The 13842-nt window shown below is 44.3% G+C and overlaps 1 protein-coding gene across 18 annotated transcripts in view; it reads right to left on the minus strand.

The window, feature by feature from the left end:
* Positions 1-13842, minus strand: part of LOC109023386 (E3 ubiquitin-protein ligase HERC2) — a 49541-nt gene that overhangs the window by 1861 nt on the left and 33838 nt on the right. For 12 of the 18 annotated variants that reach the window (XR_010131125.1, XR_008671905.2, XR_008671906.2 and 9 more), the window contains 6 exons: positions 12938-13189; positions 10801-10994; positions 6310-6510; positions 3891-4117; positions 3674-3798; positions 837-2311 (listed from right to left, as the gene is read on the minus strand). Coding sequence is in view for 2 of the 18 variants with exons in the window: in XM_063698910.1 (XP_063554980.1) it covers positions 3786-3798; positions 3891-4117; positions 6310-6510; positions 10801-10994; positions 12938-13189 (887 nt within the window). In the remaining 16 variants the exon portion in view is untranslated. Of the gene's footprint in view, positions 1-836; positions 2312-3672; positions 3799-3890; positions 4118-6309; positions 6511-10800; positions 10995-12937; positions 13190-13842 lie in introns of those variants that run through there. The other 6 variants (XR_010131127.1, XR_010131118.1, XR_008671903.2 and 3 more) reach the window with 5 other exon arrangements.

Consider the following 13842-nt stretch of genomic DNA (forward strand, 5'->3'; position numbering starts at 1 on the left):
AGCTCAAACAGCACAGCTGCAGGTCAAACAGGCCAGTCTCTCTGCGCACGGGAACAGTCTGGGCAAGCAGGAGATGGGGAAAACGGGCACTGCCCTCGTGAGAACAAAGGACCCACAACAGGAACCCTGCACTCACCCCCTGCCAAAGAACAACAGCCCCACGAAGCAGCCACCTCAGAAAAGGGAGAGGCATTCAAGAACTTAGAAAAGCACCTCTGGAAAATGCTCACTTTAAAACTTTGCATGTAACTGTACATTTTAATTACAAGGTTTTTAACATCCATTTTCTCATGTATTCTTAATTAACTCTGTGAAAGTAAACACGGCTTTTATTCTTACTCCTATAGTTACTGTGTTGGAAGTCCACCTATATGAACAAACTGTTGTAACTGAAATTTTCTGAGAACAAATCCCAAGCTCTTTCCATTAACACAAACTATATTGTTTAGTTCTCTTTATTTCCATTTGTTAAAGACCAGAATGTGTGAAATATGCATTATCAGATTAGAAAAACAAAACAAACATCAGAAAAAGGTTTTGCAAAATAGCATTTACTAAAATCTATGACAGAAACTAGCTCTAAAACTTCCTGTTTCAAAATTTCACTGTGTGTCCACTAAGTTTTTCTGGCTGTGGACAGCAGGCCCACCCCATGCCGCGGGCCCACCCCACGCCGCAGGCCCACCCCACGCCACAGACCCACCATGGCCCCATGAACAGGTCAGCTGAGAGCTGCAGCCACTGCCCAGGGCTCCCTGCTCTGTACTCGGCTGCCTGACCCAAGCTGCCAGGGCTCTGCTTTCTCTATGTGTAGAAACAAAAACCAGGAGCATCAGTTGACAAAAAGCAGATTTTTATTGAACAGAGGTGTAAATGTGTTTCATTTTCTAATAAATCTCTTTCACAAATCACTTTGCTGTTTCACTCTTCTTGAATGATCATTTTTAGACAACACTGTCTGACTGTTTTGGCTTCTGCCAAGGTTAGCCTCTGTTCACAGGCTGAGTCTGACTTCTTCCTCCCACCTCCTCCTAGTCTGGCCTTCCAAAATAATGCTCACCATTCTATCACATTGACTTCAGTTTTGAAAAGAAAAGTTATCTTACAAAGTAGTATGTATAACTCTGTAATATATAAGGTGAGGCAATGATACAATCAGTTTTAAAAATAACCTTCCATGATGATTTTCATTTGCACCTACCTGCTTATTAGTAAGAATCTTTTTACATGTTTACTGCACACCCAATTTCTCTTCTGTGAAAAACTTCTGAGTATCATCATACCCTCCAACTTCTCCTCTCACCTATATTGAGAAGGGTCTGCTCTTTATCCTAACATCTATACTAGGTAATTTTCAGAATATTCCTTCACTCACCAAACAAATTTTTGAGATCCTTGTGCTAGATTTCACTATCTTAATATGAAAACCAATAATCACCTATTAAAATACAATACAGGCCAGGCACAGTGGCTAACACCTGTAATCCCAACATTTTGAGAGGCCAAGGCAGGTGGGTCACCTGACGTCAGGAATTTGAGACCAGCCTGACCAGTATGGTAAAACCTCATCTCTACTAAAAATACAAAAATCAGCCAGGTGTGGTTGCAGACGCCTGTCGTCCCAGCTACTCGGGAGGCTGAGGCAGGATAATAGCTTGAACCCAGGAGGCGGGGGTTGCAGTGAGCCAAGATCGTGACACTGCACTCCAGCCTGGACGATAGAGCAAGACTCCACCTCAAAAAAAAAAAAAAAAAAAAAAAAAAAAAAAAAAAAAACACCATTAATAAGTAAATAAATAGGCCAGGAGTGGTGGCTAATGCCTGTAATCCCAACATTTTGGGAGGCCAAAGTGGATGGACCACCTGAGGTCGGGAGTTCAAGACTGGCCTGACCAACATGAAGAAACCCCGTCTCTAATAAAACTACAAAATTAGTGGAGCATGGTGGCGCATGCCTGTAATCCCAGCTGCTCGAGAGGCTGAGGCAGAGGAATTACTTGAACCTGGGAGACGGAGGTTGCAGTGAGTCAAGATCGCACCACTGCACTCCGGCCTGGGCAACAAGAGCGAGACTCTGTCTCAAAAAAAAAAAAAAGTAAATAAATAAAACACAATACAATACAGCTAATATGATTTACCTAAGAAGCTGTTGTATGAGCTGAACCAGAGGCAAACACTGTTTGCCAGAAGACTCACAGATCCCCGTATTAATAAGGTCTTTATCCAATGGAGTCCTCCTTCTATGAAATGTTGAGGCATTCGCTTCCTGTTCATCAATTTCTTTTTCCTTCCATGCTTCTTTTTTTGTATCCTGTAATTGATAAACAGAAATTGTTTACAAGTGATCTCATTACCAGGTGTGAAGGCACACAGGCTGGCTGAGCCCTGACCCCAGTGCCAAGCTATCCCAGCCTCTGTGGCTGCCACACACACCCACCCACAGGCCCCCACCTGCCCTGCTGGAAACCCCAACTCATTTGTGCAGTTTCAAACAGTGTCTTCTTTTTACAGATCCAAGGTCCAGGCTGCCTCTGCTGATGCTCTCCAGCCTCCTTCTGTGAAGTCCCTAAAATCCTTAACCCTGCTACTGGCTCTCACAAAACCCAGTGTGATCTGCCCCACACACGCAGCATCCAGCTGCTCTGTAAGGACAAGAAGGAGCTAGAATTCTCACACACAAAAGTCCTGGTTCAAATGCAAATGGCAAAGCCACTTTGGGAACTATGAACACACACTTACCTCAGGACCTAACACATTCCACTCCAAGTGTTTACCCAAAGGGAGAATGTATGTTCACTAAAGTACTTGTTCACAGCACAACCGTGGCAGCTCTACACGGCCAAAAACCAGAAAGCCTGGGCGCGGTGGCTCACGCTTGTAATCCCAACACTTTGGGAGGCCAAGGTCGGGGGATCACTTGAGCCCAGGAGTTGAAGACCAGCCTTGCAACACAGTGAAACCTTGTCTCTACAAAAAAATCAAAAAACTAGCTGGGCATGGTGACATGTCTGTGGTCCCTGCAACACAGGAGGCTGAGGTGGGAGGATCATTTGAGCCTAGGAGGACAAGGCTGCAGTGAGCCAACATCAGGTCACTGTATACAGCCTGGGTGACAGAGCAAGACCCTGTCTCAGAAAAAAAAAAAAAAAGAAAACAAAAACCAAAAACAATTACATGTCCTTCAATAGGAGAATGAACTAACAAACAGTACTACACCTATAAAATGGAAAACTTCCCAATAATAAAAACGAAGTCGCAATACACACAACAGTGAGTGAATCTGAAAATCATTCTCCAAGGCAAAGCAGGAAAGAGTGCATACTATACAGTTATATTGCTGCGACACTCAGAGCAGGAAAAATGAATCTAATCTCAGGGCAGGGGAGTATCCTGGCTGCAAGTGCCAAGGAGCACAGGGATCTTTCCGGGTGACGGGAATGGTCTACATGATGAACAGGTTACCTGTTAACTTCACTGAAACAGACAACATGCAGTATTTTATCACAAATCATCTCAATAATTTTTAAAATTAGCACAAAAAAGAATTTTAATTTAAAAAAATACTTGGATATAAGTTTAGAGTTTTACTGTTTTCAGTTATTCTTCACATGTGTGAGTGTGGTATTTCCAATCTCAGCCCACCACCAGGTCACGTGTGCCTCCAAGGCCATACCTGGATCTCTGCAGTAATGGCTGCGTATAAGGCTGACTCCAACCCTCCAGCAGCCATCAAGCTGCCCACCAGAAGATCAATCACCAATCGATGACCTGGACTTATGTTCACTTCATTGCCTGAAACTGAAATAGAAAGTGTGTGCCAATTTGAGTGAAACGCCATCCCCTCCCAGCACCCTGACCCATGCCCTCTCCTGTTCCTTCCCCGAGCCCACCTCCGCAGGGCAGGAGAGCAGAGTGCCTGGGCCTGCTTCTCGGCGGTGGGCAACAGCATGGACCAGCCGCTCTGCAGCATGGCCTGGGAGGCCGACTGCACCATGCTCAGCACGTCTGCGCTGCTTGCCAGGGTCACCACTGTCTGCTTCAGGCTGTTCAGGAAGACGCTGCCCAGACCTAAACCAAGGAATTCCAGGTCAACCTGGTGACTAATGGCAGCATGCAACTGAAAGGAGAAAAACAATTTTCGCTTAGAACCCCTAAAAATGAGTGAATTTCAAAGTCTTATTAAACACTGAATAAAAGTCAATTTGAAGTATTATTTAAATAGACAAAATAACTTCTCAGTTTACGTATTTTTAAAAACTGGACTAAAAAAACTCTTACCCACAATAGTTGAAGTATTTTCTAGAGGAATTTTTTTTAACCCCACTATGAATACATATATGGAAAAGCTCAAGATGAGCAGAAGAGCTTAACAACTAGCAACAGCAACCTCCACCCCGCCCCAACAATCTGCACCAAACACAGAAATAATCGCTACAATGTAACCACAAAAGCTGCCACAGGCGGTGGCTCATGCCTGTAATCCCAGCACTTTGGGAGGCCGACGTGGAAAGCTCACTTGAGATCAGGAGTTCAAGATCAGCCTGGCCAACATGATGAAACCCCATCTCTATAAAAAAATCAGCCGGGTGTGATGGTACACACCTGTAGTCCCAGCTACTTGGGAGGCTGAGGCAAGAGAATCACTTGAACCTGGCAGGCCAAGACTGTACCACTGCATTCCAGCCTGGGTGACAAAGTGACACCCTGTCTAAAAAAAAAAAAGAGCTGCTAAAAATTAGACTGCGGAGCTGAGAGTACACAGGTAAACTCCTCAAGTGCAAAACCAAAATTCACATGGGCACACACAGCAGGAGTCAAGAGGTTCCGGGCTCTGAAAGCAGAGCCAAGCCGCCAGGCTTCAGCACAACCTCCCACACGGGAATGCACACAAGGACCCACTGAACCCGAGCTTCCTGCAGAAGGCTGGGAGCCACTCAGGATCACCTGCCTGCCAGCCAACCGCAGCCAGGGGGCAACACACTGCCCGTCCCAGGCTTTGGGTAGCAAGAGGCCCCATGAGAAATCAGAGACCCGGCCTTGCCCTGTGAGTAGAAGTGAAATCAAAAGCACACCACTCATCTAGGTATAGATATCACAGGTCAGGAAATGACCACCGAAACTCACCTAGAGTCTGTGAAACCCACAGAACCCTCAGGACCCTGGAGAGGCAAATGCAAAACCATACGCTGGGACACCTCGACAGCCTAAGACATACACAAGGCCATGCCCCACAGCACCGACCAGAACAGACACATCACTGCAAACCAGGAGGGGCAGCAAACACCTAGGGCGCACCCACACAAACGCCAGGACGCCACAGGCATGGTGATAAATGAGTGCCACAGAGGACTAGAGGAGAAGCATGCTCCTGACCTCTGCTCAGTTCATTACTGCAACTAAACACTACACTCAGTATTGTACATTCTAGAAGCAGGGCAAAAAGGGGAGGGGCTGGAAGAGGGACACGATGGGCTGTTACACAGAAACCACTGTAATAAAAGGGAAAAATTACTATGTCGAGAAAACCGTGGTTCTTGTCATTAAGTTAGAGGGTTTTATTACAAAGATGAAGAAAAAATGATGATCAAACACTTCAGCTTTAGTTTTGCCAGGGAGGAAGACTTTCGTAGCTTTTATTTTGACCCTAACCACAGCCTTCATGGTGAGGAAAGGAAGGTATTGCTTTGGGAGCTGAGCTTACTGAGTAGATCAAGCTTGTTCAACCCACGGCCCGAGGGCAGCATGTGGCCCAGGACAGCTTTGAATGTGGCCCAAAGTAAAATTTCTTAAAACATCATGAGATATTTTTGGGATTTTTTTTTTAAGCTCATCAGCTATCATAAGTGTATTTTATGTGTAGCCCAAGACAATTCTTCTTCCAGTGTGGCCCAGGGAAACCAAAAGACTGGACCCTCCTGGAGCAGGGTTTTCACAGTACAGAGGAGAGACAGGCCAGCACTGGTCTCTCAGCTGAGCGCTGTCTCTCTCCATCACCTGTGATCTCACCCAGTCATTTCTCCATACGCAACAACAGTTAAAACAGTAAGAATGCCAACAAACTAATGATTATAGCAAAAATAACACAATCCACGTACACTCTTCCTGCATGCCGAGGCTGACTTCCAGGACAAACATAAAATAAACAGATCAAGTTTTTTAAGCCTTGCGTCCATTATTAGTGCATTACAATCTTACTTTAAAATACTTCACCCAACAGGCTAAAACCTATGTCCTTCAAAATACATAAACCTTCTTACAAATCGCTAAGACACTTATAAAAGGAGCAAGAGGAAGGGAAATCATGAATACCTGAAGTCGGGGAAGATTCAGCGCTGCCACAGCCACGTGCTCTTTCTCCTGGGGCGGGGGCCAGTCCGCGGAGCCATCCATCCCCTCACTCACTTGCCGAAGCAGGAGATCCAGCTGCTCAAAAGTCACTGAGCAAATATCCACCCCAAAAGGGACACGGAGGCCAATGGACCACTCAGAACACGATGACCAAGCAAAGCTCTAAGAGGAAACGCAACAATCGGAAATGAATCTCCAAATGCAGCTCTTGGTCTGTCGCACAGGAGTCACCAGCTTGTGTGATGGAGCTGCCTTATGTTATTACCTATCATCCCTCTAACTGCCCAGTGGAAAAGCATTCATGGGTGTCTAGCTCACACACTATCAACTTCCAATTCTCCCACCCATTTCACTAGCCCCATCTCACTTGGCCATACCTAAAAAAGTAAAAACATTTTAAAAAATCTTTTCACTCTCAAAATGATTAATGCACATTAATGGATGGCAGTGAGGCTCTCCATCCACTTGAAGTGGTATAATAGCAACTCTAACTAGACAATGAATTGTTAGACACATATAACACACACACTACCTTTCATAGTGAGAGAACAAGTAATCGGCAAAAATCTAGGAGAACTGTAGAACACCTTCAATAAACTGGATCTAATTTATAGAACACTTCACCCAACAACAGCAAAATACATATACTTTTTTTTTTTTTGAGACAGAGTCTCGCTCTGTCACCCAGGCTAGAGTGCAGTGGCGCGATCTCAGCCCACTGCAAGCTCTGCCTCCTGGGTTCACGCCATTCTCCTACCTCAGCCTCCTGAGTAGCTAGGACTACAGGTGCTCGCCACCACGCCTGGCTAATTATTATTATTTTTTTAATTTTTATTTTTAGTAGAGATAGGGTTTCACCATGTTAGCCAGGATGGTCTTGATCTCCTGACCTCGTGATCCGCCTGCCTTGGCCTCCCAAAGTGCTGGGATTACAGGCGTGAGCCACCGTGCCCGGCCATACATATACTTTACATATACTTTTTTTTAATTTTATTTTTTTTGAGATGGAGTCTAGCTCTGTCGCCCAGGCTGGAGTGCAGTCGCATGATCTCAGTTCACTGCAAGCTCTGCCTCCCAGGCTCAAGCCAGTCTCCTGCCTCAGCCTCCCAAGTAGCTGGGACTACAGGCGCCCGCCATCACGCCCGGGTAATTTTTTTTGTATTTTTAGTAGAGATGGAGTTTCACCCTGTTAGCCAGGATGGTCTCGATCTCCTGACCTCGTGATCTGCCTGCCTCGGCCTCCCAAAGTGCTGGACCATACATATACTTTTTAAGCACATACAGACCATACATATACTTTTTACACATATATGTATACATATTTCTATATACAGACCATACATATACAGACCATACATATACTTTTTAAGCACATACAGAATGTTCACTAAGAGAAAACATAACCTGACACATAAATCTTAACAAATTTAAAAGAAATCATATGCAGTTTGTTCTCCAATCACAATGGTATTAAACTAGAAATCATTAACAAAACAATCTGCAAACACTTCAAAATAAAACAACATACTTAATAATCCATGGGTCAGGCTGGGCGCACTGGCTCACGCGTGTAATCCCAACACTGTGGGAGGCCAAGTTGGGGGGATCACCTGAGGCCAGGAGTTGAAGATCAGCCTGGCCAACATGGAGAAACCCCATCTCTACTGAAAATACAAAACAATTAGCCGGGCATGGTGGCGGGTGCCCGTAGTCCCAGCTAATCAGGAGGCTGAGGCAGGAGAATCGCTTGAACCCAGGAGACAGAGGTTGCAGTGAGCCGAGATCATGTCATTGCACTCCAGCCTGGGCAACAACAGTGAAACTCCATATTGAAGAAAAATAATAATAATAATAATAATAATAATAATAATAATAATCATCCATGGGTCAAAGAACAATTCTCAAAAGAAATTAGAAAATATTTTGAACATAAATGAAAATGCACCAAAATTTGTGGGTTTAATTAAAGCACTGCTTAGAGGAAAATTTATAGCATCAAATCATTATATATTACAAAAAAGATAGGTCTAAATCAGCAATCTAAGTTTCCACCTTAAGAAACCAGAAAAAGAGCAAAGTGAACGCAAAACAAACCAAAGGAACAAATGACAAGATAAAAGCAGAAACTAATGAGATTGAAACGAAAAAAAGAAGGGAAAAATTAATGAAACTTAAAGATCGTTCTTTGAAAAGATCAACAAAATTGAAAAACTCTAGGAAAACTGACAAAGAAAAAAACAGAAAAGATACAAATTATCAGTATCAGGAATGAATGAAGGGACATCACTGCAGGCCCCACAGACTTCAGACGGTTAGCAAGAGAACACTAAGGAAAACTTGACACTTAAAAATCAGACAACGTAGATGAAATAAAGCAATGTCTGAGTGCCACAAACCAGGAAAATCCTCCTAGAAACAAACAGGTTACCTGAATAGTTCTGTATCTGTTAAATAAATTGAATTTGTAAAATCTTTTTTTTTTTTTTTCTGAGCCGGAGTCTCACTCTGTCACCCAGGCTGGAGTGCATTGGTGCAATCTCAGCTCTCTGCAATCTCCGCCTCCCAGGTTCAAGTGATTCTCCTGCCTTAGCCTCCTGAGTAGCTGGGATTACAGGCGCACGCCAGCAAGCTTGACTAATTTTTTGTATTTTTAGTAGAAACGGGGTTTCACCATGTTAGCCAGGCTGGTCTCAAACTCCTGACTTCAGGTGATCCACCTGCCTCGGCCTCCCAACGTGCTGGGATTATAGGCACGAGCCACCGCACCCGACGTAAAATCTTTTAGAAAGAAATCTCCAGGTTCAGATGGATTCAAAAACATTTAAAGAAGAAATAACACTAATTCTACACAATCCCTTATAGAAAATGGAAAAGGAGGGAACACATGCCAATACTTTGTATAAGGTCAGCTTTCCCCTGACAGAAAGCCAGACGAGATAGTATAATACAAAGAAAGAAAACTGCAAACCAACATCCCTGATGAGCATCAACAGAAAAATCCTCAAAAACGTGTTAGCAAGTCAAAAATGGGTTAGCAAGAATAGGGCCGGGCGCAGTGGCTCACGCCTGTAATCATAGGAATATTGGGATGCCAAGGAGGGTGGATCACTTGAGGTCAGGAGTTGGAGACCAGGCTGGCCAACATGGTGAAACCCCATCTCTACTAAAAACAAACAACAAACAAACAAAATTAGCCAGGTGTGGTGGTGCACACCTCTAATCCCAGCTACTCAGGAAGCTGAGGCAGGAGAATTGCTTGAACCCAGGAGGCAGAGGTTGCAGAGAGCTGAGATTGCACCAATGCACTCCAGCCTGGGTGACAGAGTGAGATTCTGTCTCAAAAAAAAAAAAAAAAAAAGAGAGTAGTAAATTGTGGCCAAGTGGTGCCTATCCCAGTAACACAAGGCTTGGTCAGTATTTAAAAATCAGGCTGGTATAGTGTCTCACACCTGTAATCCCAGCACTTTGGGAGGCCAAGGCAGGCAGATCACTTGAGCTCAGGATTTCAAGACCAGCCTGGGCAACACAGTGAAACCCCATCTCTAAAAAAGAAAAAAAAAATGTTTAAGAAAAAAAAGTAAAAATCATCAATGTAATACACCACACTAACACACTAAAGAAGGAAAACTGCATGACCATTTCATTTGAGATTAAAAGCATTTAACAAATTTTAACACCCATTTAGGATTTTTTAAAAGCTTCTAAAAGGGGGAATTAAGGCTGGGCACGGTGGCTCACGCCTGTAATCCCAGCACTTTGGGAGGCCGAGGCAGGCCGATCACGAGGTCAGGAGATCGAGAGCATCCTGGCTAACATGGTGAAACCCCATCTCTACTAAAAATACAGAAAGTTAGCCAAGCACGGTGGCAGGCGCCTGTAGTCCCACCCACTCGGGAGGCTGAGGCAGGAGAATGGCGTGAACCCAGGAGGCGGAGTTTGCAGTGAGCCGAGATAACGCGACTGCACGCCAGCCTGGGCATAGAGCGAGACTCCGTCTCAAAAAAAAAAAAAAATTTGGGGGGGAATTAAAGAAACTGCCTTAATCTGGTAATAAGGCACCAACATAAATATGCGCAGCTAACATCACAGTTGATGGTGAAAGACTGAACTGCCTTCCCCTACAGTCAGGAGCAAGGCAGGGCACCCACTGTCACCTCTCCTATTCAGCTTCACACTGCTAGTCCTGGCCAGGGCAATCAGGCCGGGAAAAATACATAAAAGGCAAGCAGACTGGAAAGGAAGAAATGAAACTGCCCCTCTATACAGATAGCATTTAATTGTCCATGAAGAAAACCCAAGGAAACTACAGTGAAGCTCATAATAAATGAGTTTAGCACAACTGCAGGACACAAGAACAACAAACAAAACTCAGTGGTATTTTCTACATACTGGTAATGAACAACTGGAAACCAAAATCCTCCAAAATACCAAATCAAGCTCTATATTCAGTACCCGGGCAGGCCCACAGGCAATTCCCACTATGTGTTTGGTGTCCAGTCCTGGCAATGCTGCAGGTTCTGGCTTGGTCACGCGCAAGGTGTCAAAGTGCTGGCACTGGTCGTTGCTCCCCCAGCTGTGGACCTCGCTGTCCTCAGTCAGAGCCAGGCAGTGGGTGGAGCCTGCAGCCACATCAATCACCTTCTTCCCTACAACGGAAGAGGGATGCAGATGCAGCTTCAAGCCTATGACCTATATGGCCTAGAAAGATATTTCCACTAGGCCATTCAGGTCAGAAAGCTTTTAATATTAACTTCTTGAGGATAATCTGTTGCTTTAATATTAAGCACAATTCATTTGCTTTGGGTGTGTTATTAAAACTCCTATATTTTGTCAGCTACAATTTGTTAGGACCCACAGCCTACAAAGATCATAATGCTGGGATACGAAAAGCATCTGTTCTTTTTTCTCCTCCTCATTCAGATTTTCATTCAGAAAGAAACAAGGTGCTTTTAATTAACTATTAGATCATATTCTCCTATCCCAGATATAACAACGCACAGCACACTCTTCACTGAGGAAGGCTTCCTAAGAAGAAATCTATTGTTCTCTCAGAGTTAGGTGATATCACTATTTAAAATGTTGTTTCTATGTAAACACTCAACAAAATATTCTATTTTTCCCTCCTGGTAAATCTAACATGACCAACACAAAGGGTGTTTCGCAGAAATGTCAACATATAAAATAATTCAGCTGAAAAACCACACTGCAGTAAGGGGAACAATTCTATCCTAAGAGCTTACCATAAGTTAACATCAGCAACAACAAAAGGTGTTTTCAACAGTAATTTAAATACTCTCAAAGTAAACAATTTCTGTATCTAATAATTGTCGTAGCTTTCCTATACTAATGGAGGGGAATATAAACAAGGAGGCAAGTGAAATTCAAATACCATTCAATGACACAGAGTAAACTTCTTACTCTGCAACTTATCTCAGAAGCTTAGAAAATAATAAATACCGTATGGGCACACAAAACTCTTAGACATCAAGATATTAACATGCTTTAAAATAAAACTAACGGAGAAAGGAACTGGCAAGTCTTACTTAAAAGTCCCACTTCCAAACCCACTTGGTAAAGAAGCAAACACACAAAGAATGTATATAGTAACCAGGACCCAACGAACTACAGCCCCCAACAGAACGCAGCCGAAGGCCTGCTTCTGTGAAGACACTGGTGTTGGAACACAGCCAGGTCCACCTGCTTCAAATACAATCTGGCCCTTTAAGAAAAAGGCTACCCACCCTGAGAGAGAGAACCCTAAAGAGTCCATCTGATGGACCTCTCACTGCCTTTTCCTTTCTTCCCTACTTTCTTGTCAACATGCCTGCCCTTCACCAGTTCTCAACTAGGATGAAGACTATCTCCCAACCACTAGGCCAAGTGGTACAGAAAAGTCCAGTTTTACCTTAGAAAAATCCCTCCAACATCATAGTTTTGATGGCCCCCACCCCAACTTCCTGCAGCATAACATCCCTAGTAAGAACACCATAGAAGAATCTCAGGGTCTTCTTGCAGAGGCTCCCATCCTCTCTGCCTGCACCGGCAGCCCACACTGAAGGCGCCGGCACTCTTATCTACATACCTTGGCTTCCATCTGTTCCCTCCAACTACAATGCATGCTGGACACCTTTGCAACTGAGCAAGCAGGAATCACCCACCAAGGATGAGTTCACATGAGGGCGTTCCAGGTGGACCCAATCCCACCTCCCAATGTGGCTCCACAGTACAACACACACTCACGGTCTCAGTGTGCCTGCAGTACAAGTACAGGTGACCTCACCACACAGAGGGAACCCTTACTGAGTCCAGCCTGCGGAGTGATGAATGCGTTGCCTGCCACAGAAAGTGGCAATGTTTGTATAACTCAATGGGTTTAAATTAAATTTGGTAAGAATAATTCAAAGTCATTTTGTAACAGACACACACCCACTGTCCACTTAGTATCAATACCTACACCAAGCTGGCAGTAAAAGTTTCTAATGACAGTCCATTCAAGGAATGTCAGGTTAAGAACATAAAACCTGCAAACTTTAAAAGATTACTAAACAAACTGTCCTGAAGGGTTTTAAAAGTTTACGTCTGCACTCACCTTGCAAGCCTTCTAAGAGTTTTGGATAACAAATATGTTCCTCTGTTCCGTGTCCAAGTCTCTGGTTGTCACCTTTTCCCCATGAATAAACTTGGCCACTTTTCATCAAAGCAATGGAAAACTGACTCCCACAGCAGACTTTGACCACATCCAAGTCTTGAAGCTTTTCAATCAGCTTTGGGGTTTTGCAGCCATCACTACCACCTCTGCCCAATTTCCCATAGTCACCATCTCCCCAAGACCACACTTGTCCTAAAAAATACAAATGCATGTAAATAACAACAGCTCTGCATTTTAATGAAAATTTTAAATGACTGAAAATAATATAATGAAAAATGCACACTAATCTAGACCACCCATGTGCACAGTTAACACCACAAGGGTGGCTACTGAGCAAATGAAACCTAGATGACACTTGAGGTTGAAAAAGAAGCAATAAAGACAGGGAAAGCTGAGTTTTCTGTTTTCATTCCATGAAAAACAAAGTCCTGACTCTTACTAGCCTGGGCTCAATGTTCACTGCTTCACAGAACCAAAAGCCCACTGCCTCCATTACACACAGTAACTGGGGCCCGGCACACTGCAGACGCTTGCGGACCACCCTCCCATTTGCCTGCCTGCTTCTGTTGCCACCGTGCGGACTGCTGGTCAACTGTACCACTGTACGTGTTCCCAACTGCATGTATCAGCATAATTATATAAGTTGATAAAATGCTCACACAGAGATGGTGGCAGCTGCGAACCAGCTGACAGACCCCAGGCAAACAAGCCCAGTAACCACTGGGGCCTCTTCACCAATGCCACTGAGCCCCACACCCACTGGACTACAGGGTGGGCGGCTTCCTCCAGGGAAGCTGCCGTGCATGTCCTCGAGGGCCTGTCGAGGGTGGCGAGAGCTCTACGTA

Source organism: Gorilla gorilla, chromosome 16 (assembly GCF_029281585.2).
Source record: "Gorilla gorilla gorilla isolate KB3781 chromosome 16, NHGRI_mGorGor1-v2.1_pri, whole genome shotgun sequence".
Taxonomy (NCBI): Eukaryota; Metazoa; Chordata; class Mammalia; order Primates; family Hominidae; genus Gorilla; species Gorilla gorilla.